This window comes from Anneissia japonica, unplaced genomic scaffold, assembly GCF_011630105.1.
Source record: "Anneissia japonica isolate Jap-2015-1 unplaced genomic scaffold, ASM1163010v1 scaffold2266_len499427_cov150, whole genome shotgun sequence".
Lineage (NCBI taxonomy): Eukaryota > Metazoa > Echinodermata > Crinoidea > Comatulida > Comatulidae > Anneissia > Anneissia japonica.
Window position 1 is genome coordinate 278,746 of NW_022711849.1, and position 27,721 is coordinate 306,466.

A 27,721-nucleotide genomic window follows, 5' to 3' on the forward strand; every position below is an offset into this window, starting at 1 on the left:
TATATAGATGGAAAGGCTTTAAAGGAGGGAATTTCACATTGCTAAGCTACTTTATTCAGAATCTAAAACCATATTCCAAAGACTAGGACAGACAAAGGTGCAGACAGGCGGATACAGGTAGACAGAGACTGAGAGAAAAACTACAGAGACATAGATACAGACAAGGGTACACTGAACTGACAGAAAGTCAAAGATGTAGTCACACAGGAATAGATATCAATATTACCAGCATGCTAGGCTATACACACCTCGGCGGCCTGGTCTTCCTGGGATACCCATAGAACCTTTGCTTCCTTTTTGCGCGTCAGAACCATATGGAGGCTAACAAAAAACATTGATATAGTCACATTATTAAAAATATTGTCACAAAAAAGCATGATACAGTATTAAGAGGACACATTCGGGACTTAAAGTGTCCCCATAATAGGGGTACCCCTGTTTAGGGGACAGTAACCAAAAATGTGGGATTGTCCCCTTAACAGGTGTTTTTGGAATGTTTTCATATAACCATTACATACATTCTTTATAATTTTATTTTTATTGACATAGGATTCAGTTACAGTAGAATTAGAACTAATTTATAGCAATAATTAGCAATGCAAAATTTATATATGAAATCAGTAGAAATGCAATTAAAACAACAATAGTCTTATACGTTCCCAATCTTATTTCGTGATGCAATGTTATTGACTAAATATTCTTTTTTATAATTTTTTAAATATTGAGCTTTTTATTGGATAGTACGATGAATAGAGTAACGATTTAGAATCCTGTATGAAAGTACATGAAAAACAAATAAAAAAAATCCCCATGGTTATGGGTCAATATTGACAATGTTTTTATATACGGAGTAACACATGCAGTAAAGACTATACCAATGTTCACTTTAAGAATTCAGGGGAGAAAATTCTGGTTTATTGTTTAAAGGGTCTCAAAATATAAAGTTGAATGAATTTTTCTTATTTTAAGACTGCTGTGTTGTCGTGATACATTGAAACAAAATTAAGTGTCCCCTTAATAGGGGTTATTTGACCATTTGGCACTCTCACAAAATGTCCCCATCACCTTAATAGGTGTGTCCCCTTTAATAGGGGGTTGGCCATAGTGTCAAAAGATATATTTCCCCTCGTTCCACGGAAAAGTGTCCCTTAATAGGGGTGTACCCTGAATAGGTGGTGTCCCAAAGGAGGGGTTCTACTGTAATACAATGTAAAATTGTTGATGTTTAATACTTCATTCTAGAATAATATATAATGAAAATAGTACACACTTAGTTTAGTACAAATAGTAGCAGCAGCAACAATAATTATAGTAATTACAATTATTCTTCAATACTACTATTATTAGTAATAACTAGAAGGTGCATGCACTCGCTTACCCTCTATTAGTCGTGTAGTTTCGATAAAAAAGAACAATTAATATTCATGACCACTAAAAGATGACAGATGGAAATACACAAAAATACAAAAGATAGTAACAAGATTTGTTATTATTTTATTTTGCAATCTTGTTTCAAAGTTATGTAACGATCTTGCCTGTACATGTCCACCAATACATTAGCTGCAAATAATCACCATCATAATTATGATAAAATTTTAATAATAGTAATAACGATAGTTTCACAATAGCCCATATTCATAAAAAACCTTATTTACTGCACAACACATTACAATAAAAGTGCAATTGCCATGGACAGGATGGAGCATGCTCTTCTCACTCTCCTTTTCTTTTCCTTTCTCTATTTTTTTTTCGAAGGCTGAGCCATTCTCCTTTTCTTTTTATTTCTCTATTTTTTTTTTTTTGGAGGTGGGGAAAGGCTTAGCTCCAATGGGGGGACCCTCCCCTGGATCTGCCCTGATAAAACCACTCCCTTCAAGAATTGAAATGCTTTGTTGCCTGTAACAATGATTCTTTTAGTAGGTTGCCTGGGATGGCTAGGTGAATTGTTGGGGTCGGGAGAAACACACATTGAAGCATTCAAATCATGAACTGTAAATGAATAATTTAATCATCATTTAGACGGTTTTTAATGCAAGGGGAAAGGGTGGTTTGGTTTATTCATAGAGGTATTATAGGAATTCAGCCAAACTATTGAAAACCTCCTGCTAATGAGCCAGAAATATAGGGTTGACAAACTTATCAAAAACATTTGGAACAGATTCCTATTCTCCATTTAAGCAGACTCAAGAAACTATTTTCAAACCATTTATGGCAACTTCCTACTTTTTAATACTGCACTGCATATGCCACCGAGAAACAATATTTGCTACATTAACAGGTGAATGTGCTATGGAATTGTTTCCTTTCTGTCTATTTCATAGTACTCCTGGTTTAGCACTTACATATAGTAATAAAAGATTATACAAGATTAGTAAACAATACAATATCTATACATGATGTATATGGCAAAGACAAAACAAACCAGTCACTCCTGCTATTTTTAGTTATTAATTAAAGATCAAGTGTGACATTTCATTATGAAGTTACAGGAGAAATCAGCCATCAAAGTTCATGATTTAAGACATTTCTCAGGCAGAGACTATCACCAAAAATTTGATAAATAACAACACAGCATGATGTATAGATATATAAAGTTTAGTTTTAGTGCAATAAAATAGATTTTGAAAATGTTGACATTCCAACATGTTTTGGCCATTTATCTCTGAAACACGATTTATGAAAATGACAGGTTTGGCTTGTCTTTGCCACATAAATCCATAGATTGCGTTTATTTACTGATAACATATTACTACTTAATTCTACTTAATTTGATATTATCATCATTATTATTAGTACTCATTAGTACTATCATTATTAGTATTTATTCTTGCATTTGTACTCTTAATGTTATTTATGTATCCGTTCGTTGTTTGTGCTCCCACCAGTAAGTGGCCAATTTATGTTTGCTGTTAGTTGGGATAATAATTAAATTAAAAAATAAATATATAATCATTATTACATTACTCAATTCATTTTATACTTGTAAAATTTTTTTGGAACATCGAAATTATCTTTTATCTTGAATCCATGTCTAACATCACATGCGTCACTGATAACATTTAAAGAGGCCTTTAAAATCTATTGTAGATGTACAGAGAGGAACAATAGTATTTCTATAGCGGTAGCATGTGGTACATTTAAGTGGAAACCAGAATTACTCAATAACATTATGTAGTGGATGAGTTGTGTCGTTCATTAATTTTTTTGTTGATGTGTATTTGTGTTATTTAATGAGTGAATCATTCCTGCACTGTCTTCATGCTAAAGCTCCCTAATTTCTGTTAATTAAAAAAAAAACAATCTTGACAGCATTACATCCAGCTAATATACAAAGATCAAAATTGAAAAATCAACATCCCTTAGCCTATTATGAAGGGAATTTGTATACCGTGCATAAATTTTTAGCACATCTTTGATTCTGAAAAAACTTCTTAATTGACATGTCGACAAGGACGCGAAGATTAGTAAACAATACAATATCTATACATGATATATGTGGCAAAGACAAAACAAACCAGTCACTCCTGCTATTTTTAGTTATTAATTAAAGTCAAGTGTGATATTTCAATATGAAGTTACAGGAGAAATCAGCCATCAAAGTTCATGATTTAAGACATTTCTCAGGCAGAGACTATCACCAAAAATTTGATAAATAACAACACAGCATGATGTATAGATATATAAAGTTTAGTTTTAGTGCAATAAAATAGATTTTGAAAATGTTGACATTCCAACATGTTTTGGCCATTTATCTCTGAAACACGATTTATGAAAATGACAGGTTTGGCTTGTCTTTGCCACATAAATCCATAGATTGCATTTATTTACTGATAACATATTAGGTCTACTTAATTTGATATTATCATCATTATTATTAGTACTCATTAGTACTATCATTATTAGTATTTATTCTTGCATTTGTACTCTTAATGTTATTTATGTATCCGTTCGTTGTTTGTGCTCCCACCAGTAAGTGGCCAATTTATGTTTGCTGTTAGTTGGGATAATAATTAAATTAAAAAATAAATATATAATCATTATTACATTACTCAATTCATTTTATACTTGTAAAATTTTTTTGGAACATCGAAATTATCTTGTATCTTGAATCCATGTCTAACATCACATGCGTCACTGATAACATTTAAAGAGGCCTTTAAAATCTATTGTAGATGTACAGAGAGGAACAATATTATTTCTATAGCGGTAGCATGTGGTACATTTAAGTGGAAACCAGAATTACTCAATAACATTATGTAGTGGATGAGTCGTGTCGTTCATTAATTTTTTTGTCGATGTGTATTTGTGTTATTTAATGAGTGAATCATTCCTGCGCTGTCTTCATGCTAAAGCTCCCTAATTTCTGTTAATTAAAAAAAAAACAATCTTGACAGCATTACATCCAGCTAATATACAAAGATCAAAATTGAAAAATCAACATCCCTTAGCCTATTATGAAGGGAATATGTATACCGTGCATAAATTTTTAGCACATCTTTGATTCTGAAAAAACTTCTTAATTGACATGTCGACAAGGACGCGAAGCCCCGCCCACAAAGTCACGAAAACCTTAGACTATGGCGGCTATACTTACTGAGTTAGCGAAAATTTTCTTTGCTATCAACCTTCTTTAAGAAAGAGAATTCAGGGTAGGCGGTATGCAAATGAATCATATAGTCATAGTGTTAATCTATTTAATGGAACATGGCCGGGAAATTGTTGTAAAAGCATCTGTATTTCGCTCCCAAATGAAGAGGGAAAAGCCGCATTCAGTCAACCTTGTTGTTGGCAAAGGCCAAGTCACTGATGCGCACTGCACATGTAAAGCTGGGTATCTATAACCAAGCATAGACATCTGGGCCTAGGCTTACATACGTTTCGCATTTTAACCAGCTGTCTAAGGAAATTAAAATGTCCGAGAAAAAGTTTTTGATCATGGGACTAAATGACGCTCGCTGTTTAGTCGGTTTATCTGTCAATCAAATCTCGTCGAGATGTTAATTATTAATGATGTAATTGTAATTCATGCATTCAAAATACCGTAATAATAGCGCCTGGCTCTCCTTTAACACCTTGGACGCCGGTTTCTCCCTGAAACATGAAAAAAAAAAGATTTATTGAAATCCTTTGATTAATAGGTGACAGTTGCTTCTGGATCCATACTACGATCCTATTTCCAAATTTAGGAACATTAAAAGCCACTTCTTTTGCTTCAGTTTCCATTCTATAGGGGTCATTTATAATTTCCATCCTTTTCATAAGAGTGCAAAACATACTCATTTTCTGTGTCCTCCCTGAAAGATTACACAATAAAAAGTTTATATGGTATGTGTCATTTTGACATGACATCATTTTATCTTTTCATAAAAAAGAACTTGTGTCTACACTTTCTGCCCACTAAAAAATATATTTTGTACTCTTGTTAAAAATGTTGGCCTTTACATTTCATATGCTTCCCATATGTATTAGTTCATTATTTTTCATTCTAAGCCTGCGCTTTCGCTAGTACAGTGTTTTCAGTGCGATCGTTGTACTACATAGCATTCCCCAATGCTATCGGGAAAGGTCGTTGGTTCGACCGACCAACCAGCATCACTGAAAGCTTTCGGGCGATAGCATATAGTGATTGTATGGAAACAAAGCTTTCTAGAAATATAAAGTATAGACATTACCCGTTCAATGGAATTACAGTACATACTTAGTGTGTTAACTATTAATCTACTGTATGTCAATTTATTGGAAGTTTAATATTTTTATGTTTCTTTAAATTGACTTAAAAGTTGCAAATTAACATAGTTTCATTTATTTATCTATTAGTTTATTATTTCTTTTAGTTAACAAGGTAGTAAAAAAGAACATTTTATCTACCTTTGGTCCTCTAACACCAACACCCTGAAAATAAATTAAACAACTTGTTAAGTACAGTAACATAGTTATCCCACATTATTCATCACAAATAAAAATTAAGAAAAATGACAATAAAAAAGAATTTAAAAAAATCAAGTAACATGATCACCATTTACCTTGACTTCTGCATTTTAAATGGTGTAGAATAAAAAAATACTATTGAGGAGTCTTAAAATAATGTTTAACTTAATGAATCCAGTCCTTTCACACGTGATGAATATTGAACTATTAATACCAAGAACACGATGAAAACCTATTTTCAACTTAAACCAAGTAAAAAAAAAATCAGTAGTAATAAATAATTTAAAAAATAAAAAATAAAGTGAAAAAAGAAATCAAAGATCGACCTAATCATAGTTAGAAAAAAATGGATAAAAAAAAAATTGGAGATGATTTTCTGATTATCAAAGTTTGACACTAAGGTCACATCCATTATTAATTCATTATTTTATTATCATTAAGAGCATAAGAATAGTTACTTAAATAAGAGGTCATAATATTTGCAAAAGAAAATTTCAACTTACAAGAAGCATCCATTTTTAATGTAAACATAGCAGACAAAACAGAGGGAAAAAAAGCAGTTAGTGTTTATAATTGAGTAGATAAAAGTTCATGCATACTCACTATGTCACCTTTAGGACCCATAATGCCTGGTTCCCCAACTGCACCCTGGGTAAAATGATTAATCATGCAACATTAAACTACAAACATGCAAATTGCAAGCAACATGCTACATATTGTACATGCAAATGACATATCGGCGACCAGGCTCATGTCACATAAAGTTGGTGCAAAATTGTAAACAGAGCAATTGACACTTGAGAATAACTCATAACTGGCAGCGTCATTGTGCTGAATTGGCAGGTGCATGGTCTGTGAATACCTAACAGCCATAAAGAGCCACTCATAGTAGCTACATGTTCACATTATTCCACAACTACAGGGGCTGAAATGAACCATAGCATCAAGTAATCCCCTACTCTTCCAAAAGATGCAATGGGTTCTTATAAAGTGCACACGAGCCAGATATATACACTAGACCTAGGACTTGGTTCTACCAACCGAACCCTGGGTGGGGAACGGCTGGAACCAGCTCCATTGTTAAGGCTGTTGTTAGTGGCGCCCCGCCTTATCGCTCGGCCACTTAACTTCTTTGGAGAGTTTGAATGCCAGTAAACAATTACACCTTCAATGACATTTGAAACTTGGGAATATAGTGAGTAAAAACACTGGACCCAAATGTGGCAAAGACAAGCCAAACCAGTCACTTGTCGCAAATCGTGTTTCAAAGAAAATGGCCAAAATATGCTGGAATGTCAAATTTAAAAAAATTTATTTTATTGCACTAAACTAACCTTTATATATCTATACATCATTCTATGCTGTTATTTTCCCAATTTTCAATGTTAAAACAATAATTTTTAAGGATTTGAAGATAGTTTCTGCATGAGAAATGCCTGAAATCATAAACTTTGAAGGCTGATTTCTCATATATTGTTCTTTAAACAGCTCTACGTTTAAATGCTTGTAACCTCATAAGGAAATGTAGCAATTTGAATGATTTTTTACCATTTTATAGCTATTATTTTACTCTCTAACACTGTATTAATAACTCAAAATTAATTTTTACGAGTGACTGGTTTGGCTTGTCTTTGCCACAAATATTAAAATTTTTCAACAAGTTTTAGGCTAAGGCTTCTGTACATCTGAAGGCAGGTTTGTATGTGAAAGTCTTTAATCCACATTCTGCGGGTAGGACACACTAGAATTTCTAGGCTGGTTGAACTCAGGCTAGTTCAAGGTACACAAATAATTACATGAGTTCAAAAAACTATTGTAATAATTTTATTGCCTTTCCTTTCTATTTCTCACTTTTTCAGTGGGGCATTGTTTCTCAAATCGTAACATTTAATACTTTTACACAAATTACACCAACTTAGCACTGTGTACCACTACTACTAATTCCTGGTCACCAATTGTGTCTATTAAATAATCAAACAAGGAACAAAAGAATTTATTGCATGTTAAACAAACAATACCTTGATTGAAACATGTCCTGGCCAAATTCAACAGAATACGATACAAACAGCTCAGCAGATAAAACAAGTAATCTGAACTCTTGGATTTTATGCCAATGCAAACTTCGTTATTTTTTTTTTTTCAGAAATATTATTTGATATAACTATGTACAGTGCAGTACACATGCATTGCTAAAATAATGCTACAATAACTACTACATTTAAAAAAAATAAGTAAATGATTGATGTACTATAATTGTATGTTGTTATTTAATGTACAGTATTTAGATTTAGACACAAGCACAGCCATTCTATCAAAAATAGGCTCTTGTCTCAAAAAATAAAAAAAAATTGTATCATTAGATCTTTATTCAATCTTAAGGTCAAAGGCTATAATTGATGCAAAACATGTTAAAAAAAAGATAACAAATGGCGAAGATATGACAATTTATATTTTCAGTCGAACATGGATTAATAAATGAATAAATGGGGATTTCAGCTAGTTTAAAGACATTTTCGTTTTTTGGCGACAAGCTCTTGTTTTTGCCAGAGTCAATCTCATATAATGGCTACAATAACTTACTACACCTAAATATAATGTATATTGTAGTTTATGGATTTTCTACACTCATAAAAAAATAATTCATGTATATGATTGTATGTCTCATAAAAAATCTAATTTTGCCTAAAGCAATTTTCTGTTCTGCAAATCACGAAGAGAAATATTGATCTCTGTACCATATTAGATACCATACCATACCATATTGTATGTAAGAATTTGGCTGTCTACGTAAATTGTGTTTTGCTTTTTAAAAAATTTATTTTAATTTATGTGTTGTTTTTTTTCATGCATTTTTTATTTCTTCCTTTTTTAAAATTTTAATTTGGTTTTTTTGTCTGGTGCTGTGCTTCTTATCCCTGGGGTTTATTTTTTCTTCGTTAGTGTTGTGAATTTTTTAAATTTTGGTGTTTTTTAATTGTAAAACTATTTTTGTAATACTTTCTTTGTGAATTTCCTAAATTTTGGTGTTTTTAACGTTGCTATTTTTATAATACATTCATATACAGCCTTTTGTCTGTCTGTAATTTTTTTTTATCTTAATCTGAATAAATCTCTATATATATGGAACAATAATTCATAATATAATGAAAATCTGAATAAATCTCTATATATATGGAACAATAATTCATAATATAATGAATATACAATGATGTATAAGATGCATGTGTAATGTTAATTTTATGATTCATAATGTAGTAGATATTTTTTCAATGTTTTATTATGATAAGTAGCAGGCCTTGTGATAACTTTTCAAAGCACACTGCGAAAAAGAAAACAATTCTGGAATTTAATAGTTGTATTGGGCTCCACCGTCATCACGTTGGTTTGATTAGAAAAATTTAGTCTGTTCAGCAAAGAGCAACAAAAATAATATCTGAGATCTGTCATTTCACATATCCAGAGAGATTACAATTTTTGTGTCTTCCCACTTTGGAATATCAATGTATTTTACGGGCAGACATGATCCAGTTATATAGAATACTATGGTATTGACAACCTAGATATTTCACATTCCTTTCAATATAATCATTCTATGACTTGTGGTCATGAGCTTAAAGCCCCATTCCCGGCAAAATTTCCCTAAAAACTGACTTTTTTTTAGAAAATATGCATTTGCATTACTCCAATTATTATAAATCATGGAAAAATATTGGCATGAATTTTAGTTTTACGCAAAAGAATAAAAAAAAGAGAAATAAAGACTATTTCTCATAAAATATTACCATTTTCTCGACAAATTCATCGTTACTAGGCAAATTCAGAGGTTGTAGATCGCATCCACTGGAATACTTCGCTTTTATGTATACTTTATACAGTCAATAAAGCGCGCCCTCTCTAATGAGATTAGTTTTTGTACTTCGTATCTCGCACAATGCGGTCGTTCGGTTAGGCTGAGATATGTTTGTTTAAGTGTCAAAAGTCTCAGTCAGAATCAGTTTTTAACAAATTTGAAATAATTCCTATGAAATATTATATTTCACAAGTGTCAATACTAGCAACAGAAAATATCATGTCGGCCGTTTTTATGTGTGATAACAGAACCTAAATCGAGGTAAGGCTAGGCCTAGCCTAGCAGCGTTGGATAGGCTAATGTTTTCGGCGCCTACAATATTTCTTCTCAGGACCTATCGCAAAATCAAACATGAAAAATTCATCCGCATTTATTTTTTGTGTGGAACACAAAAAAAAAAATCAAATTTCAGTCTTATTTTACATTTTTTTCATTCTTAGGAATGTCTAATTTCAGTTAAACTAGCAATTCCGTATTATATTTATAAATCTTTATAACATTATACAAAAATTAGATTTTTCTTAAAAAATGAAATTTTGCCGGGAATGGGGTTTTAAATTGTATAAAAGTAGGCTTGGAACAGTCTCCCATAAGAAGTTGTGATGTCTTCTAGTTTAAATATATTGAAGGGTTGAAATTTTCATTTCTTGAATTGTATGGATCATTATAAGCATAAAAGCTTCTTTAAACGTCCCAATACTTCAAGCAAGTATTCAAGCAAGTATTATGTAATAAGAAAATTTGTTAGTGTTAATATTATTATTTATCAATACACATTAACAAATTATTTAAAAAAAACATGCAAATGCCAAGATTATCAATAATAATTAATATAATACTCACAGTAGGTCCTGGTCTACCCATCGGTCCTCTTTGACCAGGGGCACCTGCTGGTCCTATACGTCCAGGACGACCCTAACAAGAATTAGATATTGTAAACATATATAAGCATTTGTATATTTATTTATTTATTTCTGTCTTTTCTGTGATAACACTTTCAGTGATGTACAGCACTGGTATCACAAGTGGATCGCAAGTAAAAAGAATAAAAGAACCAAAATTAAAAAAGAAATTGAACTTAAGACAAAATTAATGAGTTAAAGAAAAACAATAAGTACAAAAATATAAAACTACTGCATCGAAAACAAAATAGCTTAAAAACTTACAACAAAATTGAAAAAGGAAAGAAGGAAAAATCAGTAAAATTTTGATACAATATTTCGTCTAGAAGAGAGTAAAATAAAGTTACACTACATATAGTTTAAATGATTTTTAAAAGACTGTAGGTAAAGTTCATTAAATTTTGTTTTAATTTCATTTGGAAGGCTGTTCCATATCATGCTTAGTTGTACGATATAAAAATGTCCCTTTGCCTTGTAGCTGATTCCATTTTTGTTCAATCGAGTTGTTTCAGACTTATTCCTAGTACATTGAGGGTGATTATTGTTGTTACAGATAAATTTATTACATAAATAAGATGGGGCCTTTTCTTTTAGACATTTGAAAGTTAATAATAGAAGATCTTCATTCCATCTGTCGACCAATCTTTTCCATCCCAACTCATTCATGATTGTAAGAATTGGGAGTATGAATGTCAACAGATGAAAGAATTCTTCCTAGCCTATTTTGAAGAATTTGAAGTTCATTTAAGTGATTCTTGGTTGTGTTGGACCAAATACAATCACAATAATCAAATAATGGCATTACAATTGCATTTGACAACATATTTGTAGTTTTAAAAGGAAAGTATTGTTTTGACACAATGAACCACACCAATTCTATTTAAAATTTTAGAAGACATATTTAATACCAATATGCAAGGCCCATATAAAAAAAAAAAATAAAAAAAAATAAAAAATGACACCAAGATATTTCATAAACATGAATGACCCTCTCTATATTTGTGTTATGATCAAAAGTATGTATACTACTGAATAGGGAGCTTTTGATTTGCGACGATGTAGAACTTAATGACATCATGTTAACTCAAAGCCGTAGGAAGCGGTCCGGCTGGTCCGGTTTTGGCCGGACGATTATATCACCAATCGTTTGTATGCCAACATTATCCTTTTGGTCTAACTTACTACTTAACTCTCAAACATTTCAGAAATAAATATAAACTCAATTTCAAAAGATAATGTACTGTTACGTAAAGGTGAAAAAAGTTACACACACCTTCACCCACCCCCAACTTCCTTTCAGTTTTTAAATACTCAAAAATAACCTCATTAACCGTTTCCGATTTTTCATCACACATTACTTTTGTGTCTTAAGAAAAAAACAGTAGTACAACATATCAGCATTTTTTTTACTCCAGAGCCTGGTTATAAGTTGCGAATTATGCTGAAGTTCATAATGAATTGTTATATTCATTTAAATTCTGTATGTTGAGTTGTACATCACATCATTTCTTTTTCTTCCGGAGCCTGGCTTTTAATCACACAGAATAAAAACCCATCCTGAATAACGTTCGGAAGATACTAAGAGTATTATGATATTCTATCGCTAATCTAGATCTAGTCAGTCATATCATTTTTTTAGTGTTTGTTCAAATAGTTTGTAGCAGTAGTTTGTTACAATCCTAGCTAGAATACTAATAATAGTGCAGTAGTACAGTATAGTTTAGAGACTGTATTTCGTCTTGATGTCTATGAAGTTGGTTCCTTCCTTATCCAAACTTTTTTTAAATGTGTATTTCTGTATTATTATATATTGGTATCTTTTATTGAATAAAAATGTCATCGCAGTTATATAAAATATAATTTATGTAACTGAACTGGGGCATTAATTTACAAGAACAAGATCAATATAAATAAAATTTACTTAAAATAAAAACAAATACCAGAACAATATATCAAAAAAACATATAAGTATAACTGAAAAAATATATTAAAATTGTAATTATTTTGTGATTTGGTCATATTTATATAAATACCCTTTACCTCTTCTACCATTACCCGCCAAAGTTCTGTGACTTAATTTGCATATACGCTCTCTATGACTAATAAGTAACTACTTCTAAGTTTCTGTAGCATTCAACCTATACTACTATTTGGTCTTATTTTGGCATCAATTGGTGACCTCCGCCTTCTGTTCCCACTTGAAATTTATGCAGTATTGAGATAGTAAGATTTTGGCACATGTATGATCAGCATAATCGTAGATACATTCTGGACCAATAACGATTTAAGGAAGTTGCGATGTTGACATTAAATTCTTTCTGGTCAACAACGTTTTCGTGTTGTTTTGATTTTTTGGACAATGTGACCAGGTAAATGGTTAGTTTTTTTAGTTCTAGGAGGGACTCAGAGGGGTGGCATAAACTTGGAACAGTAGCCAAAAAATATGTAAAACAAAGGCAGATTAGAGACAAGGGTGGCGTTGCGATGTAAGATGTTTTCTAGTTTTCGCAAATATTTTCACATGCATAAAACAAACTAGTGTAAACATCCAGGCAAAAAAACTAATCTCAATGTACAAAAGCCAATGTTCTTTATTCAATTTCAGGAGAAATGGTATAGGAGATAAGATAAGATTCACAAGAAGACAATAACCTTTATTAAAAAAACTATTGTTGATTTGTTGAATATGAAAAAATGGATAAAAAACAGCCAAATATCACTCAAAGGCTAACAACAGTACATGGTGACACACTTGTAATAGTTACTTTTATAATGCATAGCTTAGATGGACACAGAGAAAGCTTTCCATCTTCAGTTTCTCTCCAAATACTCTCCGAATTCACTTCTTCTGCCGCTAATAAAACACCATTCAATGCTGTCAAAAGATCAACAAATGCCAAGCTAAGCCACCAGTGTAATTAGTGGCTGTTGCAAAGTACTGTTTGTCAATACGGCGTATATAATTAGATTATTTCCCACTACAATGAGAATTGGTGCATCATGAAGGTATCATATAACACCCAGTCAAATTCAAAGGTTCCTATTGTTAATAGGAACCAATAATAACTATACTTCATGGAAATTTCAGATTAATTGGCGCAGAAATGACATGTCTTCATATTGACGTGCAATGAGAATTGGTGCATCATGAAGGTATCATATGACACCCAGTCGAATTCAAAGGTTCCTATTGTTAATAGGAACCAATAATAACTATACTTCATGGAAATTTCAGATTAATTGGCGCAGAAATGACATGTCTTCATATTGACGTGCACTGTAAAGGTGGAAAAAAAGGATGGTTATGTTGCCTTTTCTTTCAGTTTTTACAGTAAATACTCAATCAACTCAGTAACCGTTTCTGAGCTTTTAGACAAACATCACTTTGTGTCTTTAAAAAAAAATCAGTTGTACACCATATCAACATTTTTTTTTACCCTGAAGCCTGGTTATAAGTTGTAAACAGTTCCAAAGTTCATAATGAATAGTTATATTGTTAAAAATATCTATTGATGCCATACATTTAAACTCTGTATAATGTTTCTGTTGTCTGTATAAATATAATTGATAATTTGTATACCAAAATAAATACATAAAACCTGTATTCAGAAGTAAACTACATTGAATATATTTATTCATTAAATTGACTATTAATCTAAATTAGAAATTCTATAAATGTAAATGTGCATGACCAATCCACATAATAGTATCTTAGACATAGATAAGATGAGCGTAGACAATAACTTCTATAAGCTTGAATCTTGATATGAAAATAAGTGCCCAAGGGTTTGTTAAGGTATACTGCCTATTTAATTATGGAAGCATAACTGTTTTTAAGTTGTTTTATACCGTGTACCCTAACCTGATTTCCAAATCACTGAAACAGCATTAGGGTGTATATGTAAGTTCAGATGTAAACCGTGGGCGGGGAATTGTACTTAGAATGAAATCTAAGGTGTAAACGCCAAGATGACTCACCACACTAGGCAGACAATGGATTCTACATTGTCAGCTTCTGTTGGAAATTTTTTTAACACTCTTTTTATGTCTTAGAATTAGATCCATCATGAATAAATTATTCATTAAATGTTCAGAAGAAAAAACAAAATGAATATGGTATTGTATCTCTAGTCTAGACCTAGTCAGTAAAATATTTGTTTAGTGTTTGTTTGAATAGTTTGTAGCAGCAGTCTGTTCCGATCCTAGGGTAAAATACTAATAGTAGTGCAGTTCTACAGTATAGTACAGACTATAGGTCTTATTGCCTATATCTTTATTATTCATCAAAAACGCAAGATACTACCAGCAGTTCAACTACACATCAGACAGTACCTACATGCAAAATTTTAGCTTTCTACATGTCATTTTACTACTGTGTTTACAATGTCAACCTGACCTGTGAGCTCACTTTTTTTTATGCCAACAATGACTAGGTTTATATTGTTTGTAACAATATAAACAAAAAAATATATAACCAATTCTAAAACATTAAACATCTAACAGTTTTCTCTTTTAAAATACATTAGGATACATCATCAGCTATTGATTAAGACCTATATGCCTTAAGTGGTAGAATCGGTGGTAGTGCCAGAGAGGACCAGAGGGAAATTAGCCACTTGTCTGATGAGTTGCCTGACACTACAGTACTTGAAGCTTTTAGATTAAAATGAATTTGCAAACAAAGGTAAATGCGACTGCAATAATGTTTCAATAGAAGAACATACAGAAAGTATAAACGTCAGAACATTATGAGAATTTTTAAGCATTTAGACATTTTTGTTTTATAACCAATTTGAAAGCTTCTCGGAATGCTTGATTACAAGCAGCGTATATAATTGGATTTAAAGCTGAATTAACATAAAACAATACATACGAGATTATTATACTAGAACATCTAAATTGTCCAAATACTGTCAAAAAATTAACTATACTTAAAGGAGCTGTGCAAATAAGAAAACCACACAAAATTAATGACGTCATTTTCATAGCTTTGTAGTTGTTTTTGGTTCTGGTTGAATCTTTATGAATCTGTGTGGATGCTATTTCTCGCAATGTTTTTCTAGTTTTCAAAAAGATTTTCATATGCATAAAACAAACTAGTGTAAACATCCAGACACAAAGACTAATCTCAATGTACAAAAGCCAATTTTCTGTGTAAAAATTCATAAGAAATGGTACAAAAGGTAAGATGAAAATCCACATGAAGATAATAACCTTCATTAAAAGACTATTGTTGATATGTTGAATATGAAAAAATGGATAAAAAACAGCCACATATCGCTCCAAGGCTAACAGTACATGATGACCTAGTGTCAAGCAAAGCAACACACTTGCAATAGTTACTATTATAATGCATAGCTTAGATGGACACAGAGAAAGCTTTCCATTTTCAGTTTCTCTCCAAATACTCTTCGAACTCATCTCTACTATCGTTAATAAAACACCATTCAATGCTGTCAAAAGATCAACAAATGCCAAGCTTGCCACCACTGTATTAGTGGTTGTCTGCAAAGTACTGTTTGTCAATACAGCGTATATAACTAGATTGTTTCCCACTACAATGAGAATTGTTATCAATATCAGTAGAGCTAAACTCCAGTTGGGAAAAACACATATTTTGAAAGCTGAACTGGTACCAGTGCTGTTAATCATCTTGCGATCAGTGAAATGAATAAATCTATACATGCATTGGTCTACCAATTATGATGGTCCTTCCAATTATGATGGTCCTTTTATGCTGAACTGTCATTTGTTAATTGTGTTTCACATGACACAGACTGGCTATATCACTATTGTGTAAAAAATGATAATCCAATTCAGCTTTAATGAAGCGTAGGGATATCTTCTCATACTTCTTAAGCAAACAAACTGACAGGTCTTCCGAACTAAAATCCTTAATGATGGAACCAAAAGGACGCAAATTGATGAAAAATACAACACATTTTAAGAAAAGAACTAAGGATTTAATTGTAAACATGTTTCGGGTGTTCTCTCTCACCCATCATCAGTACAAACTGAAAGGCGAAATAATAAAGAAAAATCTTGTCATTCTTAACTAAGATTATTTATACAAAGAAATGAATGAATATTAATTAGTGAAAACAAACTGTTACCAATTAAGGTAACGTAACGATCGTTCTAGATAATCATATGCAAGGTGTATACACCTTGCATACATTAGTGCTGTATGCTAATTTAAAAGTTGTAAGCTTAAATGTTTGAGTTGAACATTGAGATTTGGACTGTTCCATTTAATGTGTAGTGATTCTTTTATTCGTAATCTAATTTCACTGTTGTCCTGGTCAATGACATTGAAGCAAGTGGTATATTGTTAATGTTTTGTATTTTTTATTTACATTTAGATGTTTTAAAATGTGTGAATTTTTGTCTTTGCCAAGGTGTTCGTCAATCCTAGTACTCAAGTGTCGGCTAGTATAGCCTATATAGGTGGAATTACATCCACCACATTTGAATTTGTATACTACAATAGAGCGAAGATTACTAGGGATTGCGTCCTTGATACTGAACATGTTTTTTATTTTTGTAGTGGTGAAAACAATGTTTAATTTCAATCCGGTGCAATGTTTAGTTACAATATTTTGTATCTTGTATTGAATATCATCAGAATATTTACCAATAAATGGAAGTTTGAAATACATGACTTTGTGAGCATCATCATTAACCTTTGATTTAGTGTAGTTAGTTACACTATTATCAATGTATTGTTTACAAATATTATCAATGACATATGAGGGGTAACCATTTGTTAATAATATGCCTTTTAGATTCATCAAATCATCATGGAAACCCTTCCAACTATTATTGATTTTATAAATTCTGTCAATAAGTGTTTTGATTAGTCTCAGCTTATAAGTTTGTGGACAGAAACTACAAAATGCCAAAAGGAGACCAGTGAAAGTACTTTTTCTGAATATTGTTGTTTTAACTTTGCCATCATTTTCTTTATGTATAAGAACGTCTAAAAAACTTAGTTTATTACAATTTTCATTTTCCATTGTGAAACTTATATTGGGGTGTCTGGAGTTGATAAATTCGAAAAACTCTGTGGCGTCACTTGGTTATTAAATACACAAAATGTATCATCCACATACCTACGATAATGTAGAAAGTGTGGACACTTGGGATCAGAGAGCCAAAGTTTTTCGTTTGTTCCCATGAATAGATCCACTAGGAAAAATTATTATACAAAGGTTAGATGTAAATGCTTTAATTATAAGTCAATTTTAGTTTTTTATAACCAACTGTTGTTAGCAGTCATCGATTGCTATAGTGATATGATCAGTATACGTGTGTGTATTTACATTTAGCTGTGCGTATGCTGATTTTTTCTCCTGCAGTACGCGTTTAATTAACTAACATCAGCTATTGCTATTTTGATAGACTTTCGTCAAAGAAATAAACATTTTAGCATTCGAGAAAGAATACAGTCACTGACATCCTTTTTGGTCGGTGCATGCAGACAGGTAAAATCGTGTGATGATTTCATAACTAGGCTAGGCTACGGCCTAGTAGCAAGAAGTAGGAGTAGGCCAAGGCGGATTCCTGCCTGGACATAGACCTACATTTAAATTTGTTCCTTGAATCTTTAAAAGAGGTCTAGAATATTCCTAGTAAACGTTCAGTTTGTTGCGTTTTTGAGGGTCCATTGATTCAATGAATTCCTTAATTGTTCATACTTAATATTGAAGAATTTGAAGTAATTTTCTTCGGGTTCTAATTAAGCTTGTTTTACGAAACAATTTTCAATTACAATTCAATTTTAGGCCGTAGCCTAGCCTAGTTATGAAATAATCGCACGATTTTACTTGTCTGCATGCACCAACTGAAAAGGACGTCAGTCACTGAATTCTCTCTCGAATGCTGAAATGTTTATTTATTTGACGAAAGTCAATCAAAATAGCATTACAAACAAGTTCTTTCTAACACAATACAAATTACAATAGTTATTCATCGTATCCGTACTGTACTCTCTGATAAACGCGTACTGCAGGAGCTAAATGTAAATACGCACACATATACTGATCATATCACTATAGCAACCGATGACTGCTACAACAGTTGGTTAAAAAAACTAAAATTAAAAGACGGCGATTGACTTATAAAGCAATTAGTAGAGCATGCAACGTACACTAAATGGAAAATTATTATACTTACTGTAGGTTAGATTTAATGCATTCAAAAATTTCTTTCGGGCCTTGCAGGCCCTCAGGAATTTTTTTCAAGCATTAAATCTAATCTTCGTATAATAATTTTCCTATAGTGTACTAAGCAGAGCTCTACTAATTGCTTATAATATGGCAGTATATCTGGAGTAAATGGCTATTTAGGAAATTTAGTGTTTGTATCAACGTTTTTCTTTAATTTGAACAATGCACATTACTGTTCAGTTAATGGGTGCCAATTTAGTCTTGTCTATTTTCCAATAAGTCGTGATATTGAACTACAGGACGAACAGCACATAAATACTCTCAAATCATCGATTTCATCTATCCATCCATTTACATGTTTATATTAAGGTATAAAGTGTATATGAAAATTAAGTCACGGTAACTATGGTTGGAAATGGTAGAAAGTCAGGGGTCACCTATCCAAATTGTAATGCAGTTTTAATGATATAAGAAATTAGAAGCTCTAGAGGGCGTATATCTGAATAGAGTCACATAGTCACATAAATATGTATGGGAAAGGCAGAGGAGGACAAGATTCATTTATCCATACAAACAAATGACCAAAAAGTAGTGCCGTTTGAATGTTGCATCAAATTAAAAACTACCGTATTTACTTGAATAAACACCCCGCTTTGAATAAATGTCAACTCAAATAAATTCCCCCCTCTAAAGCCTTATTTGAAATAAAGGCCTCCATTAAATTAAACGCCACAATAAGTTTCTTTTTTCCTTGAATAAACGCCTCCCCCACCCCCCACCCCCACCCTCCTTAATGACAGTAGACACATCTAACGGAAACAACATCCTTCTCAACACATTCTATTAACATATCATATTTTATCCATGTTAATTCTCAAACCTTATTTGTCTGGCTTAACATGAATGAAATACTACATTATACTACACTTGCAGCTAAATGATCACATTATTATATGATATTTGATCACATTATTATATGTTATTTGATCACTTTTTATTAATGTTCTACCCCAGTAGAATTACATTTTTTTCTAAGGTGGTTGGATCAATAAGTAATTTTGATGGAATAACAAATTTTAATTAAAATTATGTGTTGTAGTAGCCAGGAAATAATTTCTGATGTTCTATTCTGGCATCCAAGACATAGAAATTTGAAACCAGGAAGACCTATGCAAACATACATAGATGTACTGGAGAGAGATGCTGGTCTGCCAAGAGATATCCTCTCATTGGTAAAAGCTGATAGAGAAGAATGGATGATACTAAAAACTAAAATAATAATAAGTGTGGTACGTCCAGCCTAAGTTAGTAAGTAAGAAAGTTAAATTAAGGGGGGTTTTAATTTGAATATATACTGTATGTATTCCTTTCACACACACCAAAAAAAATTAACGGCTATAATTTATAAACGCCCTGGGGTGTTTATTCAAATGAATATGGTACTTAATTAAAGCTAAGTCACAACTATGATGGGAATTCTGGTTAAAAGATTAAGGGTCACCTCCAAACCAAAATCACTAAATAATATAGGTGGAATGTTGTCGTGAATTCAAAGCTAGTCACATTCATACTACACTTCACATAGCTTAGAATAATACGGTGGCGAATTTTAATAACATGACCTTCTCATTCTAGCTAAATGTACGGAGTACAAACAAGAGTAGAATAAAGACCCACAGGGTACAGTGTTTTATCACTAAAGTAAAAGGCGAGTTGATGTATGAACACAAGCTTTTTCTGGTAATACATAAATTAATTACAATCGTTGTTCATCTATTATGGAGTTTACGGACGATTACTAGGCAGTTTTCGCCGCATGATGTTTTAACCTTAACGTTAATGGATGACGTCATAATTTATTCATCTTGCGTTGCGGAGTACGTTAATTTCAGGATTTTACGTGCTCGACGTCCATTAGTTACGGGTTTGCGCATGCGTATTTTGATTTGTTTACAATAGGGAGCTATCGTGCTGCATGGTGGGTACTAACGTTAAAGTTAAGGTTAACATCGTGCGGCAAAAACTACCTACTGTTTCATAGTGTAGGCTCAATGACTTAAGATAACATTTTTTGTATGCAATCTAATTATCATATTAACTTACTGCTCTTTGTGGTATTATTATGTTGATCCAGATCAGTGTTCTTCACTGTATTTGCAATGTGTACATGCATATAAAGTGTAGCGCATAGAGTACAATGCAAGTGTCTTCACAACATAAGGTGGCGCCCTTTGTTTTCAATGACTTCATATTCTTAATGGTTTAGAATAGGCTTTCTGGAATAGGCATTTTAAAGCCTAATAATTTACCATCAAAATGTACTAAAAACACAAAAGCTCGCATTGTATTAGTTATCTAACACATTTAATCATCAATTAAAATTTACAATAGTATCACATGGTATCGTGAAGTAAGAACGTAGTACTCTATAGAAGCGCATAGATAGAATACATACACTGTAGGATAGTTGTTGGTATAGGCCTAGGGGTATGAATTATGATGCGGAGGTCTATTTATCAATGTTTACCACTGTTTTGCTTTTCATAGCAAAATGCTTTATTGCTGAAACATTAATAAAATGATTGAAATTTTAAGAGTGATGGCACATTCTTATTAATTTGACTTGACTCTTATAATTTTTACTCGACGTACACTATGTTCTCTGGTTAAACCACTATGATTTCAATTCAATATGGAATTAAATTTTTTAAAGCTTCTTATCTCATGAGACTGTACATATTTGAAAGCACAAGTGCACTTACCGGACGACCCGGAATACCAAATTGACCTTTCTCTCCCTTCTTTCCTCGATGTCCTTTTTCTCCTGGGTCTCCTTTAATCTCCAGAAACTTATCATTATCAGGTATGTATGGTTCTCCCTTTTCGCCCTTTAAAAAAAAACATACAGTTCATTAATTTTACAAAATAAATAAATATAACACAATATAATCATATTAATACAAGTGTACAAAGGTGTTTGGTGACCACCACTAAATCTCTTTCAAAGGACTCATTAGGGTTTTGCTTGCTCCCTGAGTGGGGAAATATTATACATAATACAACATAATATAATTATATAAATAAATATAACATAATACAACATAATATAATTATATAAATAAATATAACATAATATAATTGCTTGCTTTCGGGGAGGGGGGGGGGCCGATTTCCTATGACCCGCCAATTTCCCATGACCACCCCGATTCATACACCTAATGTATGAATCAGGTGTGGTCTCTCGAATGGCCGAGCAGTTAAGTTAGGGGCGCAGCAACGTACAGCCATAATATCGCCGTTGGTTCGAACGGCACACTCGCCTATTGTTCTGGTGGTGGAATAAGTCTTCTCGGATAAAGACATTAAACCGTAGGTCCAGTACACACAATTTGGCTCATGTGCACTTTAAAGAACCCAGTACATCTTTTGAGCAAGTAGGGGTCACCTCGGCGCACTTGTTCATACAGCTCCTGCTGTGGAAGGACAAGAGATAGTTGGTACCAGTTTACTGGGTAGTTGAGACATGAAGAGACCCATAGGGGAGAAGAAAATTACTGTACGAGATAGTCCACTCCTTGAGTGCTTTGAGACTCCGGTATAAAGCGTTATATAAATCTAACTACATTACATTACCACCACCACTACCACTGCTTGACTCAGTGTCACTCATTCTATATTATATAGTTATATAGTTCTACTTGGCAATTAAAATGCTTGATGTAAAATAGTATACAGGGCTCTGATAGGTCAATTCTAAAAATCTATATCACAGCTGGGCAATGTGCGGCTCGACATTGATTGTTTTGCAGCCTGCTAAAACAAATTAAAAACCCCATGTATGCGGCACGCCAACAATCTTTGCCTGGAAAATACCTTTTTTTAACGGCCCAACACCTATCATCTATAAAAAGTTATATTAAAACTGAGAATAAAGTGGTATAAAAGCAGTTCATGTAGGTTATAAAAAGCACGCTGGGACCAACAAAATCTGATGCGGCCCTCGGTGTTAAATAAAAATTCACTTTGGCTTAGGTCCAACCGATATTTATGCCCACTCCTGCTCCTCACACACACACACACACACACACACAATGAAAATTTCCTTTGATTTCTTAGAATAGACAAAAAACAAAAAGTATAGAAAATGAAAACTAGTGACTTGTTCAATGCCTTAATGAAAAATTCTTATGAATCAGCCCTTCACAGCCAAAATCTTTGGTTTATTCTTTGGCTCCAGTACACTACATCACTGAAGCACTAACAACTACAAGTTGGAAATTGGTAAGGTCAACACAGGCCGCCAATAAAAAAAAAAACCCCAAAATTTTAATATCATATTTTAATTTGTGCATACCTTTTGACCACTTGTTCCATGGAATCCATGCTGACCATCGGCACCACTGCTGCCTTTTTGTCCTTTTTCTCCCTTTTCACCCTATTGGGGGTGGGGGGAATTTACAAGTCAACAGCAAAATTATTTTCCTTACGAAACATATATTATTTATACAATAGATTCAATGGAGAGCTGAACTATAAGCAAGTTTGACATTTGACATTGGAAAATAGAACAATGCAAGCAAAGGCAGAAGTGCTTTACACTGTACAAACGAAAATCATACCAATTAGAACAAATAAAATATTTATAGTAATGAAATTATTTCCACAATATTTCTTATAACATAATAAAAATAATATTAAAAACAACATAACAATAATAGTAATAATAATATATTTTTTAACAATGATAATAATAATATTAATAATCATAATAATAATAAATATTATTATTGTCATCTTTTAAAAGCCAACATGTCAATCGCACAAAGAATTGTTCGTGCCATATGTTTTTAATCACTGCTGCTCATGAGCCCGTGCCTCAAGAGTACTAAACATTTAACTATGATATTTCATCTTATTGTCGTGATTACTGTTACACCAATTTTAAATCCCTAATTGTGGTTAGATGTTATTAGCCCTATTCAACTGGTAGTTCTATGTTAAAAGTGCCTGTGCAGTGGTAAAATCCTGCTTAACAAAGACAACCCCACAAACAACTGTTAAATACTCAACAAAACAAAATGACTTCATAGTTACCATGATACACGCTAGTGTAGTCAAGGTTGCTTCAGCTTGTGATACTTGGGGGGGGGATTTTTTTGATAGAAAAAAATGACCTGTATTGTTGTAATTTAGTTAACATACAATTATTGTTCTACTTTATGTGTGGGCAAATATTATAATTATTATTTTCTGAAATTTAATCAAAATTATATTAACCCAATTGTTTTGCCAATCGAATATGTTTGTTTTGGTGACGTAGATAACTTATTGAAAATTAACTCTCTGGTTTACGTTAACTTCCATTAGCGAAGCCTATTTTATGAATCAGCCTAATGAAAATAATACTCCAAGAAAAATCAATAATATTAATAAACAAAACGAACCAAATACAGCCATTATATGTATGGATTGATGAGGGCAAAACATCCAATCAGAATTTAGGTATTCGTTAAACAATATAGTGTAACAATTATAGCCATTATTGTACAGTTTGCTATGTAATCCAGCTAGATTTTGGTGCCAAAATGGATTTTATTGGTTAACATTGGTCATTTTTGTTGTGCTGAATTCAAAAAAGTTAGGTGCGATTACTTTTTATCCACGTCATCAGCCACCATTTTGAATTTAAATATGGCCGATACACCACATAAAACACGGTTATGTTTGGTGTCAATGGAAAGGGAATTATGCACTGATCATTTTATTCCATTACACCTATACCTAATAAAACATATTTACAGAGATATAGACCAAAGAATAAAGTCACATGACCCAAAAGGTCAAAAAATCAAACTCACCAAAATCTATCGTGTTTGGTATCGTTGGAAAGCTCTTCCAATGCTGAATAAGGCTGTACATTACACATATATTAACAATTGTGTAGTTTTCCATATATTGTCCCTTAAGTCCAATTACGGCATACCATATTAAAATAAACAGGACCCATTTGCATAATGCTTGTGAGCTCTCAGGGTTGGGTAGACACTCCTACTACCTAGCACTTTACCACCAAGCCTTAACAGTGCCATAACACATGTGCTTTCTGGGCTATGTCCCAGTTCAATTGGGTCCCAGAGTGGCCACAGAGGCCCTAACTACTGTACTACTACTCTACAACGCCTTGACAATATAGTATCTTTTTCTATAATTTTAAAACCAAATAGACCAAAATCCCACAAACACACTCTTTGGCAGACTTATTAGAAGGGGTCCTTCCAACTATGACCCAGCATTTGACTATAGAGGTTTGGCCAGTTATGTAATGCCTGTGTGCTTTCTGGGGAAACGCTTAGTTTGATAAACCAATACACTTTTTGTTTATTTAAGAACCAGCAAAATTTTGCCCAGGTTGTCTTCTTATTTTTTTGCTTGCTAATCTCAGACTCAAAATGTTGTTATTTTGTTGTTATCTTTACACATTTTTCAAACAGAGAAAATTATTATTGTATGGCAGTATATTACTGTACTGTATCACATAGGGTATTACATAGCCATGCCTATTGAACTGCCTATTGAACATCGGGTATAGTTAAGATTTGTTAGTTTTTCTAGTTTTTTAAAAACAGAAACCTTATTTGACATTTTACCTCAGCCTCAATTTGTTCTTATTTTGTTCTTACTTTTTAAGCAATTTCAGCCTCAACGTTTTTATATAATGTGTTCTTATAAAAAAAAAAGTGTAAGGAAGTAAAATGTATTTAGCATTTGATAAAACATTCAGCTGATCAGAAGCTTTCAATTATCACTAGCTACATTAAGTACATTTAGGCTGATATAAGGTAGAATGGGTGAAAACAACAGAAGGAACAGTTTCTCCCAAGAAAATGCACAGAACTTTCTGCACCTAAGGCTATACTTGAACTTGTAAAGTGTCAATGTCGCGGTGAAAACATAAATGTATTGATCTAATTCTGATGTAGCAATCTAATGCTTTATCAAACAATCATTCAATCAATCGTTATCAGGGGCGGATGTATTTAATTTTATTGCCACGGGATTCAGCCAGTACCATATTGTCAAAAGTTTCCTATTTGAGTACTCGGTAGTAGTGAGGGGGGCCTTTGGCCTCAATGGGGCTCATTTGGACTTGGAGGAACTAAGCGTTTCCCCAGAAAGAACACAGGCATTACATAATTGGTCAAACCTCCATAGTAAAATGTGGGTCGTAGTTGGAGGGACCCCTTCTAATAACCATGTTTTATGTGGTGTGTTGGCCATCTTTGAATTCAAAATGGCGGCTGATGGCGTGGATCAAAAAATGGCACCTAACTTTTTTGAATTCAGCACAACAAAAATGACAAAGTCAGTCAATAAAATCCATTTTGGCACAAAAATCTAGCTGAAGCCCAATTCCTGACATAGCAAACCAACTATTACCTAAATTTTAATTATTATACTGATAAAGATAATTTTTTGACAATGATGTCTTAATTCTCACCAGTGTTCCTGGTGTACCATCGAATCCCTTGATGCCTTGTGGACCAACATCTCCAGAGTCGCCTTTAGGTCCCTTGTAGCCCGGTACGCCATCCAATCCCCTGTCTCCTTTCTGTCCCTTCTCGCCGTGAGGGCCTTCTACTCCTATTACCCCTGCAGGCCCAACAGGTCCAATTTCACCTTTCTGTCCCTTCTCCCCAGCTTCTCCTACTAATCCTGAACCCTGAAAAAATATGAACATGCTAGCTAAAAAAGTACCATTACCAAACTTCTGCAATGGTTGAGGTTCCAATACTTATATATCTGAATTGTAATACTGCACAAAACTATCTGCCATGACAAACAAAATTAAAATTCAATTCCATATTGTATATTTAAGTAACGCCGACATATCATACTCTGAGCTATTGATGTTTTATTTACAATTTTGGGTGTATACATAGCGTATTTATAACGAGTTGGACGTATACATAACATAATAATCTATATAGACGCCAATATATGGTAGCTGTAAGTTAAAAACATGTTCAGTAAGTTTTGTGGTTGTCTGGGACATGTCAAATACGTCCATATAAGTTACACATAGGTTCGAAGCACGTTACTTATAGGTTAAAAATAATTTTTGGGTACGCTAGACATCATCTCTATGTATTTCGACTTATGAGTAAAACTTACAAGTAACATGTGTGAACGATCACATATGGCCCACGTATTCCGGACGTATGAGCCATACGTTGGCATACATCAAAAATATTTTGTGCAAGCACAACATTTTTTGGTGACCTCGCCAAACTACTACGCATACCAGCATGCTTCAGCATGCTCTTAACTTGTACAGAACTTACCCATAACTTATTCAGCGTTCACCAGCGTATCCACCAAACATTTCATACGTTGCATACGCTGGCTAAATAACTTATAATTACAAATTTGTTCTTGAACCACTCACTCACATAATGTATGCCTTTGTCTTAAGCATTGGTAATATCATTAATAATCAATTGATACTTACTTCAAAGATATCTGAATGTGTAGGTGCAATACCAGGTGGTCCTGGGGGGCCAGGTGGACCTTTTAGTCCTGGGGGCCCAATTGCTCCTTCGTCCCCTTTAATAGATTCACCGGGACTACCCTATGAAAAAAATCAATTAAAAAAAATATATATACAATCTCTTAAAAATAGAGAATCACTTTTAACAAAATGTTTTGCTAAAGTAAATTTTTAAAATGATGGCAGTCAAAACTAGAGAAAATATATGTTACTGGTTGACCTTCTCTACTATATTCACTTGTTCAATACCATCTCAATACATGGTCACTAGTATTCAAAACCATTCCTATTTGTTCTCATTCATATTATATATATATCTAGAAGG

General features: G+C 32.8%; 1 protein-coding gene across 1 annotated transcript in view; it reads right to left on the reverse strand.

Annotated features, from left to right (window-relative positions):
• The window catches only part of LOC117107604 (collagen alpha-1(I) chain-like), a 124,761-nt gene that overhangs the window by 14,646 nt on the left and 82,394 nt on the right, over positions 1-27,721 (reverse strand). The window contains exons 23-31 of the mRNA XM_033249307.1: positions 27,358-27,477; positions 26,347-26,568; positions 23,203-23,283; positions 21,611-21,736; positions 10,622-10,693; positions 6,532-6,576; positions 5,869-5,892; positions 5,041-5,091; positions 249-321 (exon numbers count right to left, since the gene is read on the reverse strand). Coding sequence (XP_033105198.1) covers positions 249-321; positions 5,041-5,091; positions 5,869-5,892; positions 6,532-6,576; positions 10,622-10,693; positions 21,611-21,736; positions 23,203-23,283; positions 26,347-26,568; positions 27,358-27,477 — 814 coding nt within the window. The remainder of the gene's footprint in view (positions 1-248; positions 322-5,040; positions 5,092-5,868; positions 5,893-6,531; positions 6,577-10,621; positions 10,694-21,610; positions 21,737-23,202; positions 23,284-26,346; positions 26,569-27,357; positions 27,478-27,721) is intronic.